The sequence below is a fragment of the Conger conger genome, chromosome 11, assembly GCF_963514075.1.
Source record: "Conger conger chromosome 11, fConCon1.1, whole genome shotgun sequence".
Taxonomy (NCBI): domain Eukaryota; kingdom Metazoa; phylum Chordata; class Actinopteri; order Anguilliformes; family Congridae; genus Conger; species Conger conger.
In genome coordinates this window covers 46,459,575-46,480,926 of record NC_083770.1, presented here as the reverse complement: position 1 = coordinate 46,480,926, position 21,352 = coordinate 46,459,575, and the positions used below count along the sequence as shown (strand labels likewise).

The 21,352-nt window shown below is 49.9% G+C and overlaps 1 protein-coding gene across 1 annotated transcript; it reads left to right on the top strand.

The window, feature by feature from the left end:
- Positions 1-213: 213 nt before the first annotated feature.
- vps37ba (VPS37B subunit of ESCRT-I a) lies at positions 214-20,610 on the top strand. Its single transcript, XM_061261357.1, has 4 exons — positions 214-402; positions 9,740-9,911; positions 16,289-16,371; positions 16,953-20,610. Exons 1-4 carry the CDS (start codon positions 298-300, stop codon positions 17,406-17,408), a joined length of 816 nt encoding a protein of 271 aa, XP_061117341.1. The 5' UTR covers positions 214-297; the 3' UTR covers positions 17,409-20,610.
- The last annotated feature ends 742 nt before the right edge of the window (positions 20,611-21,352 follow it).

The following is a 21,352-nucleotide window of genomic DNA, read 5'->3' as shown; positions in this document are numbered from 1 at the left end:
AATAGGGTACATAAAATATTGCGAACACAACTACCAAATCAAAATTCATAATATAAATGAATTATTTCGCTTGTTTTCGACTTCCTCCTTCAAACCGAAATTTACACTGATGTTTCATGCAGTGTTTTCGTGAAACGCTGAATGACGTCGGTATCCCTGCCTTCTGATTTGATAGTTCTGGGCAAGAAACCCACAGACTTCCGGTTTGAAAAATTGGACTGCTGTTTATTCTTGTGTTCGAGGCTCGAAAGGGAACCACACAAACGGGATTAGTTTTAGCACTTCACCGCTGTAGACATGTCCGGGTTCGGGAACAAATTCAGTTCTTACTCTATGACAGAGCTAAACGAATTGCTGGAAAACGATGAAAAGCTTAATACAATTGTTCAAGAAATGGAGGAGGTAAGCATGATGATTTAGTCTTGAATTCGCAATAGCTTAACATGAGCTCGCTAACATTACATTAGCAATTTTGCTAACGTTAATCTGCAAATACAATCGTTAGACTACAATGCGAGACGGGGCGGTGTCGGTATTGAGAGAGTTTGGCTAGTTTTAAAACTTAATAAGTAACATTCGCTACATGGAGAACTAGTTAACGCTACCAAAGAGGTAAAGAACACTGGACCATTTCTCAGTATGTTACTTAGCCAATGTGAACTTGGAAGAAGTCGGGATCAGGGCGCTAGCAACCGTAGCTAAAACTCCGTTCACGCCTCTTGTTGAATACCATTAAGTCGCAAACAATTGACTCATACCGTCGATATAATGAGGCTAGCTGCTAGCGAACTCAATAGCTAGCTCTGAACGTTAGCTAGCTAACTGGATTCCTATCGAGCTAACTTTTTTGCTGTCAGTGCTAGCTTGATGGCTTGTAAGTAGCCTTGTTTTGTAGGGTCCCGTTAAATAGTTCAAGCAAGTTTTTGTTTGTATCACGCACTATTTACGCAATTTGGTCAAAACTAACAGCAATGTCAAAACCGTGTACAAATGCATAATATGTAAGCTTAACTTAAACAATGCAGGCTTGCCCTTGGGTGCACAGTCCGTACACGAGGGTGTTTAATTACGGCACTAAATTAAGATGGTACTGCTAGTCTATCTAACTTTAACTGTCCAATTCGTCGCCTATTCATACAATGCAGAATGACCATATGACCATTAATGTGACTTTAGGTCGCTAACTGCTACCAATTATCTAACGTTACCATTTTATGACAGCTTTCAATACTATTGAAATTACTGCTGGTGCAACATTGGCACTGCTTAGTTGCGGTGCAAAAGCGCACTGTCCCACGCGCCAGTTTCTAATCCGACTTTTTGATGCGAGGGCATTGCTGTAAAAAAAACGGGTTGCTAGATGTAAACTGTTCCGAATTATCCTCCGTCTAGCTAACAGTGTCTTGCTCATTTACTGGTCCGTAGAATGTGGCCATTGGGCAAGTTCCCTGTTTGTGTATGGTCTCTGGTATATGATTCCGAATATAACGCATTCCCTTCGACAGAATTAATTTCTCACTTAAAGTGCATGAGTGCTTGCATAACCTGTTCCTGGAATGTTGGCAAATGTGTACACTGATGCTTCCAAACCGCAAAGCAACTCTGAAACGAGAACCATGCAATTAGCGGCCAGATGGGGAACTCAAATCGCGATGTCTCCCAGTCCCCCTTGAAAACCCTAATTATCACTCCGGATGGATCTTCCACTTAACCGCGAACGGATTACTATCAAATACTAATTTATCACAAGATTAGCTTTTTTGCTGATGATTTTTTGCCTATAATTAATCGGGTAAATACTCCTTGCCTAATTTTAAACCGCCCTGAATTTATTACTTTTTTCAGTCCTCCTGTAAATCGCTGATGCATTCTCACTGGGCAGGAACGTCCGGCCTTGCCTTTCCGCTTGCTTTGCAAATGTAGAGCTGGAGAAAGATAATCCTTCATTTGCTTCTGTTTGCATAGAAGGTCATTGTGCATGTTGTCTCCATCTTATAAAAGGAACTAGTCCTGCTGTTGCATTGTCCTTTGTCGAAAGCTGTGCAATATTGCGTCTACTGATTTGCATGTCTCTGAAGAGAAGGTATTATAATTACGCAGGGAATTTGTCAATATTTATCAGAGAGCACTTTATTAGTGATTAGCCTAATTACTGTTTGTCATCCTCACCTAGACATACTATTACTTATTGAAAAAGGGTAAGCAAACATGCAAAAATGTAAGGGGTTTGCATTCATCAGCTAGTCAGAACCCCCAGACATTTGTTATAAGCGCATGAAATAGGTTGGCTCCTCTCAACACTTATCTGCTGTGTTTGATTGCCTGCATTATCAGGTCTGACTCCGTGTTGTGCGATTGTTTAACAAGGTGCGAGCTTGCTTTCGGTGATACGGCCATATAGTCCTTGTGAAGGTGAGTTCCACCTAGCTGCTGTATACACCGAGGTGTCCTTGAAAAGTCGGTGAGGAGTTTTGAACCATTCCCGAGTGGTACTGACGTACTACAGAGGTCACGGAGAGGCTGCGGCCTGGTTCGTGAGGCGCTGAACACTGCAGTGGGCACGTTTGTTGCTAAACCCTTTAGGTTAATGTAGCTGTTTGATTCAGTGCCAAGCACTGACTTTGAACTGAGCCAAGCACTTCACACTGCTCAGTTCAGGCCAGGTTTCTCTGGGAAAAGTCGAGAAGAAATTAAATGAAACGCGTTATCCGCATGTTTGTCCTGTTGCTTCGGCCGAAAAGACAACGGTGGGGGCTGGTAGTGCTTGGAGCCGAAATTCAGAGATTACCGAGAGCGGTACCTGTGAAGGCGTTTGCGTTTATGAAAGTAAATGTTTACGTTTATTCACTTCTGGCTTGAGTCCGTGTTAGTTTAGAGCCGGAGCCTCCCACATACAGCTGTCGTCGGGGGGGCTACTGCTGCATGTGCAGTGGGAGTCTCCAGGGTTGTGTTTTCAGGGTCACTGAAGATGAGGTCAGGTCAGGCCAGGCCAGGTCAGAACAGCCAGCCAGACCTGCAGTGCCAGTCAACCCCAGGCTGGAGGCTTTGAATTGTGCCTGAAGACCTCTACCCCCCCCCCCCCCCCAACCTGCCTGCTGAACAGGGACTAGGAATCCTTCTATTTTGGGACAAAGATGGCACCGCGTCTTGAAATAGCTGAATGTGCACACTCCATAATGCTGGGCTGGAAACAAACTAAAATGGGTTAACCCCCTGAGGCTCTGCGCACAGTGGGATTTAAACGGTGAGGTGGCTGCGGGGAACGGGGCACTGCCGCACCAGAGCTCTTTTTGAGTTCGGCCTGGACGAAGGTCGGTCTAAGCGTGTAATTCGACACGCGAGCGAGCCGGAACCACATGTTCCGTGTTTGCGTCTGAGCGCCTGTGGAAACGCCTCGCAGATGTGCGCTCCGTCGAGCTGATTAGTAGAGGCGTCCATGTTAACGTCGAGACGGCGTTCGCTGGTAAGCAGTGTGAAGAAGTTTTTTTGACTTCACACAGAGAAGTGAAGTCAAACCGTCCACCTGACACCCTCCTGCACTGTTTGCTCCGGCTTTGCCGCTAAAGCAAGAGTCTGTTTCCAGGAGCCACCCCCCCCCCACCCCCCCCAGTTATTTTGGTTTTACTGTGTGTTTACAGTTGGGCCAGCCTGGTTTTGGTTTTGTGTACAATGAAAGACATATTAGTTATGTCTAATGCCTGTAGAGTGTATATAATGGGTCCTCTGGGGGATCTGAAACTTTGTGGTTTGAGGAAGACGGTATACTTGAAGGGACTGAAACTGAGGGATGATCAGGGGGCCGGATGTGAAGAGGAAGTTCTGGGGAGGTTTTACCCACACGCCTGGGCCTACCCCCTTCTCCTTCACGTGTCCGTCCGTGGATGACTCATGCTGTGCGTGCGGAATGGGTGGGGTGGGCAGGAATGCCAGATCACGATCAACCCAAGCAGCAAGCGGGCAGACTGTGTGGTTCGGATGTCTCCTCGTCTGTCGTGTGCCCTAAAAGCGGCAGCTTCACTTACACCAGCACCTTATCTCCGAGATACGTGCATCTGAGTCAGGGGAACGTCTTGTCAGGCCATCTGGAGTCGGAACGGCTTGTCTTCCTTTCACAAGCACTTGAGTGACACATGCCAGTGGAATCAACCCCCCTCCCCCTCCCCTGACAACCTCAATTTCTGAAATTTGAAAGAGAACTGAACGCACAAGCCTCGCGGTTTACACAAGGTCACCCGTGTCTTGCATTGGGCCACTTCACATAGTTCTGAGAAGGGAACAAGGGTAACTTTATTGTACAGATAGTATTGCCTAATATGCTCTTCCCCCCAAAGTGTCTTCTGCTTTACTGATATATGTAGTAGAACCTGTCCCTCTGCAGGCCTGATATGGAAGGGGGGGGAGGTGACACACCGTTTGTTGTGATTGTGGCCAGTGAGTTGTGGCAGGTAAACCGGGCATCATTGATCATTGACCGTGAGAGACTGGCCTGTCATCTGCAGTGAATCCCGTGCTCTTCCAGTTCAGTGGAGTTCTCACAAGGCCCGCTGGTTGTAAAGGTGCAGCCTACAGCCGTGTGGCTAAGTAGCTTGACTGGGACCCAGAAGGTTGGTGGTACAAACTCCAGCGTAACCACAATACGATCCGGGCCGCTGTGGGCCCTTGGGCAAGGCCCTTAACCCCGCAGTGCTCCAGGGTGGATTGGCCCCTGCTTAAATGGTGAATGGTTGGCATTTATATAGCGCCTGTAGCCAAAGCGCTGTACAACTGATGCTTCTCATTCACCCATTCATACACACACTCACACACCGATGTCGATTGGCTGCCATGCGAGGCACCAACCAGTTCGTCAGGAGTATTTCGGGGGTTAGGTGTCTTGCTCAGGGGCACTTTGACACACCCAACTGCCAGACATCCCTAGTCAAATGAACTGTACCTGCTTAGTCAAATCGATTGTAAGTCTCTTTGGATAAAAGCATCACGTGAATAGCTCTAATGCGATGTGCAAAGGGGTTTTCCGGTCTGTGCTTGTGGAGGCGGCAGTAGGGATGGAGGGGTTTGAGATCCCCTTCTGGGTCCAGTGCTGCCTCGGAATTAGGAATGGTATCTGATCTTTGGTGAAGACTGAGGTTTACACTGCTCAACTCTTCTCCAAGCGTCTATTTGTAAGGACAGTGATTTCCCCCGACCGCGTTCCCTCTGTAGCCGAGAGAGGGCCAGAGCTCGGCCCAGTTGTTCCCGTACGATCCGCACGTGTGCCCTTTCTCCCAGGAAGGCCCTCGTCGTTCGTACGGATCGGAGAGCGGCGGAGCCGTTCCCTCGCGGTCGGAACAAACTCGTCACATCCGCAGGTGAAGGGCGACCTGCACATGATGAAACGCCGTTCAGTTACACAGTAAGCCAGTAAATGGAGGTTTATGGTTGACCTCGTTGCCCAATCCCTATTGTTTGAGCTAGGGGAGGGGGAAGCCAAAAGGGCAGGAGTCTTATGAGAGCGTGCGTTCCTCAGCTCTGACGTGACGTTTCTCTGATTTAAGTGAGTGAGTCAGGATGGTGAATGACCAGGTCAGTGCATTGGCTGGGGAGGAACAATGTCACAACCAATAATTATTTTTCAATGAGTTATATGACAAATAATCCTTGGTTAAAACACGCCCAACATCATTTTACACGCCGCACCATGCGCTTTTAAGTTGCAGCCATAGCAACACTGGTATTTCTGGCAGCATGGCTAACTTTGCAGTTCTGCATAAATGGCAGGCATTTATAGAGCGCCTTTATCCAAAGCGCTGTACAATTGATGCTTCTCCATTCACCCATTCATACACACACTCACACACCAACGGCGATTGGCTGCCACGCAAGGCCCCGACCAGCTCGTCAGGAGCATTTGGGGGTTAGGTGTCTTGCTCAGGGACACCTCGACACAGCCCGGGCAGGGGATCGAACCGGCATCCCTCCGACTGCCAGACGACTGCTCTTACTGCTTGAGCCATGTCGCCCCCCTATTCCGCATGTTGTGACCTTTGGGTTTTAAGAATTCAGGCCCATTGAGCCAAACAAAATGATCACAAGAAGCTAAATTTGCAGCATTAAAATGCGGGAGCAACCACGTCAATTTTTTGAAAACTGATCCGGAAAGATCGGTCAGTTTACTAGCACAGGAGCTGATCCCACCGCTGTTCAGTGTTGCTGTTCAGTGTTGCCTTACTGTTGTATTGGCCAAATGACGCGTTTCAGACTCGGTGTAATGTTTGTATCACCGTTTAATTGCACATCACAGAAGCGCAAAATTTCTTATTTTGTTGACTGTCAAGTTGTATCGACGTTGGCTTGCATTTCAAATGGTATTTAAATTGCATTTCGAAAAGCTATGCAAGCTAACTGGATAACCACTAGCGTAACGTACAATAACGTTAGAACAAACCGGTTGGCTTGAAAAAGACCCTTCCATTTTAATAGTCACCGGAGAACACAGAAGCAGCTGCGTTTTCAATAAAACGATCATCTAAAGGGGTTTTGATCTGGAGCTTGACCAAGGGTTTGCCCGATTTAAAAAAACCTTTGAGTATGATCTTTAGGCTCGATATACAAGCAGGACAGCGTGTCGTTTTGAATGTCCTGTCAGGTGACATGATGTTGTAGTTGCATGGACATTGATTGCTTTTCCAGTGTCATAGAAATATTAACTGCACGTACTTTAGCTTGTTTGTAATAGACGTTTTAAAGACCGTTAAAAGCTGTTCAACCCGAGTGTGGCTTGTACGGTAGTTGCATGCGGTTTTGAAATGAGCTCCCTTTCAGCCACACAGTCTAAATATGAAAGGATATGTAAACGGTTTTTTTTTTTCTGGTGTGTTTGGCGCTGCGGTCATTGGGCTAGCTCTTGCACAGTCATCCCACATCGTTCGCGTTCAACCGTGTCCCTGTTCTTTCTTTCTTCCGCAGTTCCGCGTTGGTGCTCGGAAATTCTGCTCTGGGGCGTGCCAACGATTTCCCTAACCAGGAAGAAATCCCGTATAACCTGTAGTCCCGTACTGCTGCCCATAGCGGTGATGTAAGGGCTGAGTGATTCTGTAATGGGGTTCAGTGCCGTCCCTGATGCACATTCTTATCTTTGGGCGACATGGGTCAGGCGGTAAGAGCAGTCGTCTGGCAGTCGGAGGGTTGCCGGTTCGATCCGCCGCCCGGGCTGGGTCGAAGTGTCCCTGAGCAAGACACCTAACCCCCAAATGCTCCTGACGAGCTGGTCGGCGCCTTGCATGGCAGCCAATCGCCGTCGGTGTGTGAGTGTGTGTATGAATGGGTGAATGAGAAGCATCAATTGTACAGCGCTTTGGATAAAGGCGCTATATAAATGCCAACCATTTACAATTTATCTGCTCAGTTTGAGTGTCCTGTAGTGTTCCTCTCTGTCCTGGACGTCATGGTGATACGGATGATGGTCTCTCTGTCCCAGCCAGTGCAGTGCAGCAGGGGGGGGGTCTCTCTGTCTCTTGTTTGTTTTTCTTTTTACGAGTGTACAACCTAAGTGTCCATTTTTGGTAGATAGCCGTGACGTCAAGGGCGTAGCCGCGACGATGAGGGCGTAGCCGCGGCAACGAGGGCGTAGCCGTGATGATGGGACAGCAGAAGAGCTAAAACCGTCTGCGTTTGACCAAAGCGCCCCAGAACGCCTCCCGCCCAGACCCCAGTCCACAGGGCAGTGGGTGGAGGGGTGGGTGTGGAAGAACCGGGCTCTGATTGGTTGCTCACTTTTAACTTTTTGAGGGCAGTGGGCGGGGTGTGGAAATACACCGGTTTATTTTCAACAGGGAGGAAATCTCAGGGCTTTTATTATAGCTGCGTTCTGTTGTGTTTGGTTGAGTTAACCACTTAGGGAGGTGTGTGGACTCTCCCTCTGGGAATGGAGGGGGGGGGGGGGGGGGGGAGAGCCTCCTTCTGTAACTGCATGCGCCTCCTGCCCCCAGAGGAGGCAGCGCTGACCCTGTCTGACTCCCCTCCACCACTAGCAGCAGTGGGAGAGGACTGTGTAGCTTAGCGCTTTTTAAAATAAACTGTCTGAAGAACGGGGGGGCGGCTGGAGTTAACCGTGTTTGACTGCGCTTATAAACACGGGCGCGACCGATTCGCTACGTTTCTAACTGTCACAGTGCGCCGTGTTGTTATGGCGATCCACGCTTTTTCTTTTTTTTTTTTAAACACGCAAAGAATCCGTGACACGTTGCCCCTGCAGTGTGATAACGGCCACATTAATAACACGGCCAGGGCTGTCTCTGTTAAACACTACACTGTCCACTGAAAGTGTTCCACTTTGGCATTAAACTGTAAACCAGTAACCTGTTCTCTCCTCCCCTGAAGAAGTGGGAAATTAACGGAAGCGGGGAGAGTTGGAAGTTAGCGAAAGCAAATGTTTTACTGGGCTTTTTAGTGCAGAACAGAGATGAAGAAAGATCCTGTGGCATTTCAGTGGTCAGTGTTCATGGTGACGCCGGAAGAGGCTTGCGGTCGAGGCCTAGGTCGGGCGTCTGTCCCTGCTAGGCTTTTTCTCACAGCTACAGACGCCAAAGCCAAAGTGCCTGCTCGCGGAAAATGTAAAGTTGTTATCCCGGCGCAGACGTGTGTGCTGGGCAGTGAATAAGCGCTTGTGAGGAGCTGTGCTGTTTCATTTAGCCCCGTGATGTGGTGGGGACCCGAAAGGGGGGCCGCCTGTAGTGTAGTGCTTAAGGTGCATGACTGGGACACGCAAGGTCGGTGGTTCTAATCCCGGTGTAGCCACAATAAGATCCGCACAGCCGTTGGGCGCTTGAGCAAGGCCCTTAACCCTGCATTGCTCCAGGGGAGGATTGTCTCCTGCTTAGTCTAATCAACAGTACGTCGCTCTGGATAAGAGCGTCTGCCAAATGCCAATAATGTAATGTAATGTAATGTAATGTAATGTAATGAAAGCTCTTGGCTGTGCGGTTTGAGCCGTGCCCTTATAGCCTGTGAGTATGAGGGCCTGGTGACGGTCTGAGCGTGTCTGAGGGGGCGGTGCCCTGTACCCCGGCAGGTTTGGGGAGTGGGCACCCAGGATCAGTAGAGCTCAGAAATGTACTATAGGTCTGTGTGAGGGCCCCAGCAGACATGCCGGGTTAGCTTTGAGGCTGCCTAGGGAGAGACGTTTGATTGGCTTCTGGACACATGATGTCATTATGTCATACGACCTAGTCTCGGTCTCTTTGGCAACCGTTTGCGGCAGCTCTTTGACCCAGAGAGCCAGTGTGCAGAGGAAATGCTGGTTAGGGTTTGGGTGTGCTGCTGTAACTGATCCTGTAATGAACACATGAATTACAGTGTCAGCAGCTTCCTATTCATTCTGTCTCAGTGCCTGAATTTCATATTTTTTGCCACAGACATATGTTAAGGAATGTAACAGTGTTGCTTTGTGATGTATCTATGGTAATGGTCATGGTGTGTGGTGTTTGTAGGGTAATGGTGTTTCAGTGTGATGTATGTCGTGGTGTTGCTGTGTGTGATGTATGTAGCGTAATGGTGTTGGTGTGTGGTGTTTGTAGGGTAGTGGTGTTTCAGTGTGGTGTTTGTGTCGTGGTGTTGCTGTGTGTGATCTACGTAGCGTAATGGTGTTGGTGTGTGGTGTTTGTAGGTTAATGGTGTTTCAGTGTGATGTATGTCGTGGTGTTGCTGTGTGTGATGTATGTGATGTATGTAGGGTGACCGTGTTGCTGTGCACTTGTTGCAGGTCCTGGAGGTGCAGCGGTCCAAGGAGATGACCCTGAGTGGTAACCGCACCCTGGCTGAGGAGAACCTGGGGCTGCAGCCCCAGCTGGACTGCCAGAAGAACGAGCTCACCAAGCGCTACCGCAGCCTACAGGAGCTGTTCGAGGCCTACCAGGTCCGCAAGTCCACGCTCGGTAAGGACATGGAGTACTGCTGTTTTAGTGCACACAGACATATAAATAACACATATCTAAACACACACACACACACACACACACACACACACACACACACAGGCTCACATTCAGAAACTGCACACACACACACACACACACACACACACAGGCTCGCATTCAGAAACTGCACACACACACACACACACACACACACTCGCACGCACGCACGCACGCACGCACACACACACACACACACACAGGCTCGCATTCAGAAACTGCACACACACACACACACACACACACACACACACACACACACACAAACACACACACACACTCACGGGCACGCATTCAGAAACTGCACACACACAGGTGCACTCACACACACAGCAGGCACCAATGCACACCTGCTTATTCAACGCTTCTAACCTGTTTCCCAAGTCCACCTGTGTACTAATGTATGAACCTGTCTCTGTGTAATTCCACTCTGAAAGCATAGTGCCTTTAGGACAGGCAGGTGGGTTGGCCCTTGTCAATAGAGAAAGACTCCATGTTGAACTGGAAAGTGAGCCAGTGTAAATTGCCTATCTGGCAATGCCACGTCTAACTATTGTGTGGTGACATTTGGGGCAGTGTTGAAGTCAACATCACCTGTAATGGAACATGACTTAGTATCTTCCTTCCACCAGGGATTTGTGATGCGGAGAGAGAAAGGGAAATTGTGAGACTTGCATGGGTGCCCCTCTCTCACACCATGTGTGTGTCTGTGTGTGTCTGTCTGTGTCTGTGTCTGTGTCTGTGTCTGTGTCTGTGTCTGTGTCTGTGTCTGTGTCTGTGTCTGTGTCTGTGTGTGTGTGTGTGTGTGTGTGTGTCTGTGTGTGTGTGTGTGTGTGTGTGTGTGTGTGTGTGTGTGTGTGTGTGTGTGTGTGTGTGTGCGCGCAGGTGTGTTTCTCTACACGTGAGCTTCTCACACGCAGGCCGCACCGGTTTGGCCAGGTCTGTGTGATTTTCCACAGCTGGACTCCCCGGCTACAGCTGAGCTGGCTCCTCCCACCTCCTGACATCACTCTGTGGGTCAATGGGAGCAGGGTCTGTGGCCACGCCCCCTCGCCGGCCCCCGGCCCCGTGACACTCTGTACTGTACGTGTCATATTTAAAACAGGTGTTACCAAGTGACATAACTGTCGCCAGGCAACCAGCTCAAAACAGCCAGTCAACAAGAGAACTGAGAAAGTTTGGCTTCGTTCTTTTGTCCTGCACAGGAGCAGAGAGGATTACGGCCCCCCAGGGCACATGATTACATTCCTTCTTCTTGGGGGTGGGAGGGCGGGAGGGATTCATAATTTTTGTACTTTTATAGAAACTAAATGTTTCTGCAGTGGTGACACGGGTGTCAAGTTCCTCAGGGTAAACGGGGGCGTCTGGTTGTATTGTACATCACTCGACAGGTCAGTGGGGAGGGGGGGCTGTCCAACTCTGTTCCCGGGGATCTACTGTCCTCTACAATTCCACTCCAAACCTAAACACAGCACACCTCACTCAACAGCTAGAGATCTGGGCGGCCTGTAGCGTAGTGGTTAAGGTAAATGACTGGGACACGCAAGGTCAGTGGTTCTAATCCCGGTCTAGCCGCAATAAGATCCGCACAGCCGTTGGGCCCTTGAGCAAGGCCCTTAACCCTGCATCGCTCCAGGGGAGGATTGTCTCCTGCTTAGTCTAATCAACTGTACGTCGCTCTGGATAAAATGCCAATAATGTAATGTAAAAAATGTAATGTAATCTGAATGAAAGCCACCAGGGCAGTGGATCTCCAGGAGCAGGGCTGGGCAGGGCTGAGCAGCCCTGGGGTAAAAGCTGTCGTGGGCTGTGGGCCCTCTGGCTCTGTGTCTGCCACAGTGCAGCGACCGCACCCTCCTCTTCTGCTGTTGTTTACTGGCTCCCAAACATCGCGCTGCTTGATTTCATTTATTTCTTATTGTGTTTTCTGTAGAGGAAGTAAACAAACCCCTGTGGGCGGCCCTTTGTGAGAGAGAGGGAGGGAGAGAAGAGGGAGAGGGAGGGAGAGAAGAGGGAGAGGGGGAGGGAGAGAAGAGGGAGAGGGGGAGAGAGAGAGAGAGAGGGAGAGGGAGAGAGAGAAGGGGGGGGGGGGTTGTGTGAAATGTAGGTAACCTAGTTTCCTCCCCCAGCCTGGCAGTCCCACTTATGGATTTAGACTGAGCAGGATTCCCCCACACAGCTGCTCTGGAGCTCAGAGAGAATGAGGGAGGGGCAGAGGGAGGGAGAGAGGGAGAACGAAGGAGGGGGGAAAATAGAGAGAGAGAGAGAGGGAGAGAGAGAGAATGAAGGAGGGCAGAGGGAGGGAGGGAGGGAGGGAGAACGAAGGAGGGGTAAAGCGAGAGAGAGGGAGGGAGAGAGAATGAAAGAGGGACAGAGAGAGAGACAGACAGAGGGGGAGGGAGAGGATGAAGGAAGGAGAGCGGGAGATTGAGAGATAGATTGTTATACATTATTATTATTATTCATATTGTTGTTTTATGTAAACAATCACTTTGGTGATACTGATGTGGTCGTATGCGGTCATGCCAGTAAAGCTTATTTGAATGGAATTGAGAGAGAGGAACACAGCAAGAGGGAGAGGGCGAGAGTGAGACGGAGAGCTGAAGACACGGAGAGGGAGAGGGAGAGGGAGACGGAGGGAGAGAGAGAGAGAGGCCACGTTTGACCCAGATGAAAAGTCCCGTCCCCTGCAAAGGGAGCATTGTTGTTGGCGTGAGTCATCCTCACGCTTCTCCTCTTTAAATCCCCTGCCATGGCAACGGGTGTCTGAGGGAGGCCGCAGGGGGGCGTGTCGGGGTAGCCGGTGCCCCCCTGTCTCCCTGCCCCCCTGCCCCCCTGCCCCCCTGGGCGTGGTGGCACAACACTGCCGCTTTGTGCGGTGGGGGTGCGAAGGCCGTTCACAGACCGGGGTGGCGGGCGTGAGGGGGTGTGTTACAGACGTGTTACAGACTCCGTCCGGCAGGCTTTCCCCGCGTCAGTTATCGCCGAGCGGCCTCAAGCCCCGAGACAGGCCCGCGCTCCACATACGGTCGAGGGACCGGACCACCCCGCGCGTCGCCGCTGTGGGCTGGGGGCCCGAGGGTAGGGCTCCCCCTGCTGGAGCCCAGGTGAAATGTAGGAGGTTCCCCAGGAGTGCGGTCTCTGTGAAGCTGCTCCCCTCCCCGCTCCACAGATCACCGCTCGGTCAAAACTCTTCATGAAAGCCAAAGCAACGGTATGGTAGCAGCTGGGACAAATTAAAGCCCCCTTCATATGTTGATCGTCAGAAATATATATTTTTGGAATGACTGTGAGGTTCATGCTAAAGTGGGGAATATATCGTGGCATAGTGTTCATTAGTCTTTAGGCCTGGCACCCCATTTGAAGTTTTCATTGTTTGTGCACCATATTTCAGCTGTTTTGGTTCAAGTGTTTTTACATTACATGTCATTTGGCTGATGCTTTTATCCAAAGCAACTTACAGTTGATTTAGACTGAGCATGAGACAATCCTCCCCTGGAGCAATGCAGGGTAAAGGAAGGGCCTTCTTGTGGCTACACTGGGGATTGAAACACCGACCTTGCGGGGTCCCAGTCCTGTACCTTAACCACTACGCTACAGGCCGCCATAAGTCCTGAATGTGGTCCTTTCTCAGGTCTCTAATCATGTTTCTGAGCAGAACCACAAGCTTACTTTATGGCAGGAAGCATCATGGGAAATGTAGTCATTGTAAAGCCTGTGCGAGGGGAACTCACGGGCAGGTGCAGCAGTGTGGTCCTCTCTCTCTGGAGCTCCGCGGGGTCGAGCCTGGGCTGGGGTGCCCGCAGAGAGAGGGTCCGGTCTGGGGCTCAGGAGAGCGAGGCCTGTGGGATGGCGGTCGTTCTGCGGCTCGCCGTTAACGTCGGCCATCCAGCGTCTGGAATATCCTTGTTTTGCTGCTTTAAGACGGCCAGTGTCAGGCTACGTCGCCTTGCATTCACATTGAGGAAACTCGCTGCGGAGGCCATTCAAATCTGGTTTAAAATGCTTAACACGCCAGACTGGGTGCTGACGACTCGACAGACTGGCGTTCGTCAGGATAAAAGAGGATATCAGTTTGTGTCGTTCAGGAAGGACGGATTCCTCGGCCTACACGGCCCCGAATGGGGCCTCTCACTGAACAAAAGGAACATTCCAGAACAGAGGATTGTTTTTTCTTTTTTTTTTAAGCAGTTCAAGGGCATCCTTTTGCTTTTGAATAGTAGACAAAGACAGATGTTGCCAGTAATTCTCTAGCTAACTACTGGGCTCTGTTAGGCAGGATACTGTTTTGCATTAGAAGTTCCAGCTGTCATTGACTGAATTTTTTTTTAACGGAAGGAAGTCTATCTCAATGCTTGATGAAGTGACTTGTAACTACTGCACTGGCCTTTTCTGCTTCCGTTTACTTTACCCCCCTTTTAAAGGCATACCTCCCACCAGGGGTTTGACATGAGTGTGAAGCGCACTGCAAAAAGGTTAAAGTACGCAGAGATTTTACGTCATTACTATAATGCGTACCTAAACCTAGATGCAGTAAAATCGTTGCGCATTTTGCTGTGTGTGCCTAATTGCACATGACTAATGTGAACCCCCCCTGCCCTCCCACCCCCAGTAAACAGAACAGGTACGTGTCATTGGTGACCTCACACAGAACAGGTACGTGTCATTGGTGACCTCACACAGAACAGGTACGTGTCATTGGTGACCTCACACAGAACAGGTACGTGTCATTGGTGACCTCACACAGAACAGGTACGTGTCATCGGTGACCTCACACAGAACAGGTACGTGTCATTGGTGTCCTCACACAGAACAGGTACGTGTCATCGGTGTCCCTGCGAGTACCTTGCTCCTCTGATTGACCCCGCGGTTGCCAAGGAGTCTCCAGGCTAATATGTGCAGAATCCTATTACGGCGCATCCCATAATCCCCTGTCGATTTCCCGCTGCCCTGTGGCATTGATCCAGGAGGTCACGACAGCCCAGTCGCCCGCGCGGAGCGCTCACACCATAAATGTGTGATATGGGGCGGCCTGCAGCGTAGTGGTTAAGGTACATGACTGGGACACGCAAGGTCGGTGGTTCTAATCCCGGTGTAGCCACGATAAGATCCGCGCAGCCGTTGGGCCCTTGAGCAAGGCCCTTAACCCTGCTTCGTCAAATCAACTGTATGTCGCTCTGGATAAGAGTGTCTGCCAAATGCCTGTCATGTCATGTAATGTAATGTAATAAAGCCACCAGCGGGTCGCTTTAACGTGTTCCTGATGCGTGTCTGACACAGGGCGTGAAGGGAAACCATTAGGAGTCTGTACTTGTCTTTGTAGTTTGACCGGCATGCAGAACGTGACTGAATTCCTAGCGTAGCTGTACGTTATGTGCGCTTTGTAAGTGCGGTTTGAAACGAGTCCCGGTCTGGCAAGAGCAAGTCTCCCCCCCCCGTTCACAGGGCCCCTCAGCTGCGATCTGATTGGGCCGGCGGTAGCCCTGGAGACGTCACTGGCTGTGACTCATCGGATGCCTGAGGCAGGAGTTGCCGGAACGTTCTGTCGCGCAGCTTCAGGGTTTAGGTTTCGGGAGGGGGGGCGGGAGGGCGTGTGAACACCTTGTCCCGTCTGGACAGGTCAGCTGTGGTCCCGGGTCCAGTGCGGATGGAGATTGGAGGCTCACTGGACATCATCAGTCAGTCTGCGTCTCTGCGAACATCGCTGATTAAAGTCAGCGTTTCACACGTGAACGTGGAGCTCAGTGTAACCCAGGAGAACCGGTTCTTCTTGAGTTTACTAAAGGTCATTTCAGTGGTGTGGCATTCACCAGAAAGAGCCACTCGAGGCTTAATGACGTATTCTGAGGAAAGCTTGAATGTGCTCAGAGAAACCGTATCCCACCGTACAGGTATACGTTACCTGGGGGGATGGCTGTGCCCGTGTCAGTGTGTACGTGCGTGGAGTGTGTGTGTGTGGGTGTGTTGAGCTGTGCAGGTGTGTGGGTGTGTTGAGCTGTGCAGGTGTGTGGGTGTGTTGAGCTGTGCAGGTGTGTGGGTGTGTTGGGCTGTGCAGGTGTGTGGGTGTGTTGGGCTGTGCAGGTGTGTCAGTGTGTTCAGCTGTGCAGGTGTGTTGGTGTTGAGCTGTGCAGATGTGTGTTTGAGAGAGATGTGCAGGGGTTAGCCCTTTGTGATGTAATGTGTCAGTGTGTACGTGTGTATGGAGGTGTGTTGGGCTGTGCAGGTGTGTGGGTGTGTTGAGCGGTGCAGGTGTGTGGGTGTGTTGGGCTGTGCAGGTGTGTGGGTGTGTTGAGCGGTGCAGGTTAGCCCGTTGTGACGTAACGTCTCCATGGTTACAGATCAGAGCTCAGGAAGCGGCTCCCTGGACACCCTGCTGGCCCTGCTGCAGGCGGAAGGAGCCAAAATCGAGGAGGAGACGGAGGTACGGGCGCCCCTCGCACCCCTGCCGCCCGACCGTGCGTTCCTCCAGGAGCGCGGTCACGCCCCGCCGGCCTTGCCTGCTTTCACAACCCGAAACTGGGAACTGACCGCTTCTGACTCCACACACAGAAGCTAAAATGGCCGCCTTCACTAATCTGAACATTTGCATGTTTTAGTTTTTTTTTTCTGCTATGCATTTCCATACCATCCTGAAGTTCCTGAGCAACGTGGATTCATTAGCTGATACACATGCTCATTCTGTGCGAGTTTGCCTTTAACTCAAACCATTCGTGACGAATAGGTGAATAGGTTTCCCTTTAACCCTTTCAGTCCCAAGCCCAATATGAAGTGGCCCTACACAAATCCCAAGGGGGCTTTTGGCTTTGGTTGAGAAAATTGAGAAAGTTGAGAACATTTAGTACGGTTTTAATAGGGGCCCATTTTGATTGGTGGAAAAGGTATGAGTGGCACTGTGGGGATTTTACAGTAGTTACTCTTGGCACTGAGAGGGTTACGGCAGTGGTGGAGGGTGTGCACTTTAAATTTGACTCCCCTCCCTCCCTCCCCCCTCTCCCTGAACAGAACATGGCCGACTGCTTCCTGGAGGGGGACATGACGCTGGACGCCTTCATCGACGGGTACCAGAGCAAGAGGAAGCTGGCCCACCTGCGGCGGGTGAAGATCGACAAGCTGCAGGAGATGGTGATGTCGGGACAGCGGCTCCCGCATGCCTCCCCCGCCCAGTCCTCCCGCGTCCCAGAAGCCCCCGCTGCGTCCCCCGCCTTCCTCGCGGACACCAACAGCTCCCCCGTGCCCCAGCCCCGGAGAGCCCCCCCTCCCCCGCCCACCCCCCCCTCCGCCACGCCCCAGGCCCCTGCGCTCCCCTACCCCCTCGCCCCCTACCCCCCCATCCCGCCCCGAGCCGGCCACAGCCCTGGCTACCCCAGCCCCTCCGTGCCCTACATGCCCCAGTACCCCCCAGCCCTGCCCCAGAGACCCCCCCCTCGCATGGCCCCCCAGCCTGGCTTCATCATGTAGTGGGGGGCCGCGGGGTCAGGTCGGGTCTGGGGGGCGTAGGGCGGCCTCTCTGTCTGCACCACACACAGCAAGCCGCACACAGAAAACACAGGGAACGCGTTGTCTTAATCAGTCCAAAATATATCTGTCCTCCGGCACCTACAGCCGAACTGTGAATTCTACAGCTGTCGCCAGCTCCCGTCTCCTTTCAGTCAAATCAGGATCTTAAGGTCTTGCCTTTGTCCACGTTTCTTTCTAAAAGGAAAGCCCCGCTATAGCCCGGCTGGATTGAGCGCCGTTTTACGTGCTGTGACGGCAGGGCGTGTGTTGATTCCCGTTTTCTCGGTCATGCTCTGTCGATAAAGGAGCAATAAATCGTTTGTTATCTGCAACTTTCCGATATTTTGACAGAATAGAGGGCCTCGCGCAAGGCTAGGAGACGTGCGTAACTAATCCGAAAGTGACCAGGCTGAAACATATGCAAACAGACAACCGAGACCTTACTGTGCCGTTTTATAGACCTACGGAAACAAATAGCTTGTTTTTAATGCCATCTTATTTCAGAGAATTGAGCATTTTTGATTACCAGGTTTATTTTACAAACCTGCAGCCAAAGATGTTTTCATTTTATTGAATTGTTTTCCTGTTGGAGTGCTCAAAAATGTCTAGTCTTTTATTTTATTTTTATTTTATTTTTTAACAAATAGGTAGGAGTAGGAATACTTCCAACGAAATGAAAACTGGACTACATGCTTTTCGTTATTAGTCGGAGTGATTGACCAGGAATTATCAGGAAAAGTAACTCCTACTGCGTTGGTATTGTTCAAATTCCCATTCCGCCAAACCTCTTCAGACCCGTCTGTACAGATGGTGAGTTGCATATCTGCAGGCTGAGGGAGATGGGTATGTGGGCTTCCTCCACGCCTCCCTCCTTGGCTGGCTTTAGAGGGCAGGGCTGCTGGAGGTGAAGGAAAAGCCTGTTTTTGTGGTTTGGTGGGCAGGCCCCAGCAGCAGGGCACTGAGGCCTGCTGTGTCTCTCAGCAGCAGGTCGGGGCCGTTGGCCGTCGGAGCCAAGTGAGGCTGCAGTCGTGCCAAACGCTTCCCCCACAGGAAGTGGCAATACACGGCACTGAGCATGCTGCTTCTCCTCAGTGTGTGTGTGTGTGTGTGTGTGTGTGTGTGTGTGTGTGTGTGTGTGTGTGTGTGTGTGTGTGTGTGCGTGCGTGCGTGTGCATGTGCGTGCGTGCGTGCGTGTGTGTGTGTGTGCGTGTATGTGCATGTGCGTGTGTGTGCGTGCGTGTGTGTGTGAGCCACTGCTCCTCCTCGGTACTGGTGTGTGTGTGTGTGTGTGTGTGTGTGTGTGTGTGTGTGTGTGTGTTTTAGCGCGTGCATGTGTGTGCGCCTTGTGGGTGCGTTTGAGCACCTTGTGTGTGTGAGAGTGTTGTGTGAGCGTTGTGTGAGCGTGTTGTGCGTGTGAGCGTTTGTGTGTGCGTGTGAGCGAGTGTGTGTTGTGGGTGCGAGCGTTGTGTGACACCGTTGTGTGAGACCGTTGTGTGTGCGTGAGCGCTTGTGTGTGTGTGTGTGTGTGTGTGTGTGTGAGTGCAAGTGTGTCCACCACAGACACACTGAAGCCTTCATGCTATAGTCGGCCCCACCAGCCAGCTATACGCACTAATGACCCGGTCTGTGTCTGGTCACGTTGCGTGACCATTTCTAGTCTAGTAAAAACTAATATGCATATAAAATGTGAGCGTTTGTATATACGTGTACGATTGAGGGAGTCGACCTCAATTAAATCCTGTTGAAGCTGCTCAGGAGAGAGCTGTCATTTTAGTCTGCAGAGTAGCGTACATCCTCTCCGTGTTCCTGTCACCGTTTTCCACTCCTTCCCATCATTTTGCACCTTCTCCTCCTCAGCTCTTGTCCCCTATAACAGCGCTGATGATCATGATGATCGTGATTATTATTAATATTATTATTATTATTATATTGCAGCTACTATGAACACCTGTGAGGTGACGCATTGTCTGTCCTGTGCAGCTCAGTCTCCTGTGCCAAGGAGCATGAGCGTATTGCACTGGGTTTCCGGAACAGAACGCTTCGGGTCAGACTGGGTCAGACTGGACACCAACATGATTTTTTATTTTTGGTTTCATTTTGATATTCCTTCCCTTTTCGCCCCTCGTATGATTTCAGTTGGGGGTGGCGTCATGGGTTTAATTCTGCTTTTTCCAGGGTTTGCCATTAATTGTCCTGTGTGTCCTGCTTTATTTGGTCAAACCAAGCCCCCCCTTCCCTCTGTGCTGCAGTGGGACAACTCCCATTTAATCGCCCTGAACCCAGCAGGTCAAATACCCATCTGCCATTTTCTAAACATGGGAATTAAATTCAAACTACAGTGCACTGCGTGTCTGTGGCGTATTTGGGTGCTCGTATGTCAGTCTGCCATATTATCCAGCTCTTCAGATTGAGTACTATGGCCACACTGGGCGGATGGCTTAGTTACACTCAGCATATACACTCCTTTTCTCAGTTATCTATTAAATCAATTACATTTTTACATTTCTTTTGTGTGCGCGTGTGTCTTGCACCCCTCATCACAGTTCAGATCACACTGGTAGGGCTTGGTGAGAAGGCATGCTGGGAAACGGAGGCTTCATGAACCGCAGGAAAAAAAAGAAACTACAGTGCGATTGTTCGAGTTTGATGAGGCCTTTATACTGTGTGGTCACTCCACCCATTTTGAACTTTGTGAAGTTCACCTCACCCCATCCTTAGTGAGAGGACAGACAGAACTATCCAGCACTGTGCATGCAACAGAGCCATCTGTCTGTATTTGACTTCACAAAAAGTACTTTTCACTGATTGCCAAACTACTTGATAAAGAGTAGTGTCTCTCCCCCCCCCCATACATGTGCTGTTTTTATCGATTTCCGTCTTTACATTCGTGAGAGAGATTTGAGAGATTAGTCTGCAGGCATGTCTGCTGTAAGCAGTTAGGATTCAGCTCGATGTGCCGCAAGGGCGCAATGCAAACCCCTCAGATATAGATAGGTGTTTTCATAATGTAAAATAGTATCTTGTACACACTCCTAATGTAAAATATGTTGATTGTTATTGTAATACCGTGTTGTCTGACTAATGGAAGATTGTAGTGGCGGACTGCAGAAAGTTACCTCTGTCTATTTTTAAGGCTAATAAAAATGTTTTTATATCTGTGCAACGTCTCCTGTGTAATGTTTCCGTAACGGTCTGAAGTGAATGTTTCAACTTAATTGAGTGCAGCATCCTTCTTGTTAAACAAATGTATGTAATGGTCTTCTGATCAGACCTAGGCAAAATAAGTTACTATAAGTTCCATAAAAAATAAAAAACTGTTTTGTGCAAATTCAGTGATTTGCAGATGGAGGGTGACCCATTCTTTTTATTTGAGGTATTTGTAAATTTCTGGTAAATGGAACAAATTATTTAATTCGAAATTATTAAAATAATTAATTAAAATAGTATTTTAAATTAATATAACGGTGAAATATTTTTTTTTCTTTTTCATAATTACTTTAACGTACGTTAGAAATAATATAAATAATGGCCATGAATTCCCCCTTCTCTACGTGTACTGCTTATCTGACTCCAACCCCACTCATGAGAATCTGCAGCTTTGTGGGCTCCACCCTCTGTCAGTGGAGGGAATAGCATGCCTGGTTACAGAGCACACCTGGTTACTGAGCACGCCTGAGATTAATCAGCCTATTAGCGCAGCTGCTTCAGTGCTCCAGTGCCAAATGTTTGGAGAGGTGTTATTGGAAAATATTATTTTGTTGCATGCATTTGCCTACGTTCATTTAATACGGCAGAAAATGTGCTAAATCATGATCCATTAATACGCGGAAACCCTGAAGAGGCTTAATGACTGTGCTGTTACTGGGATATACACCAGCTGCTTAACGTGACTACAGATACACAAT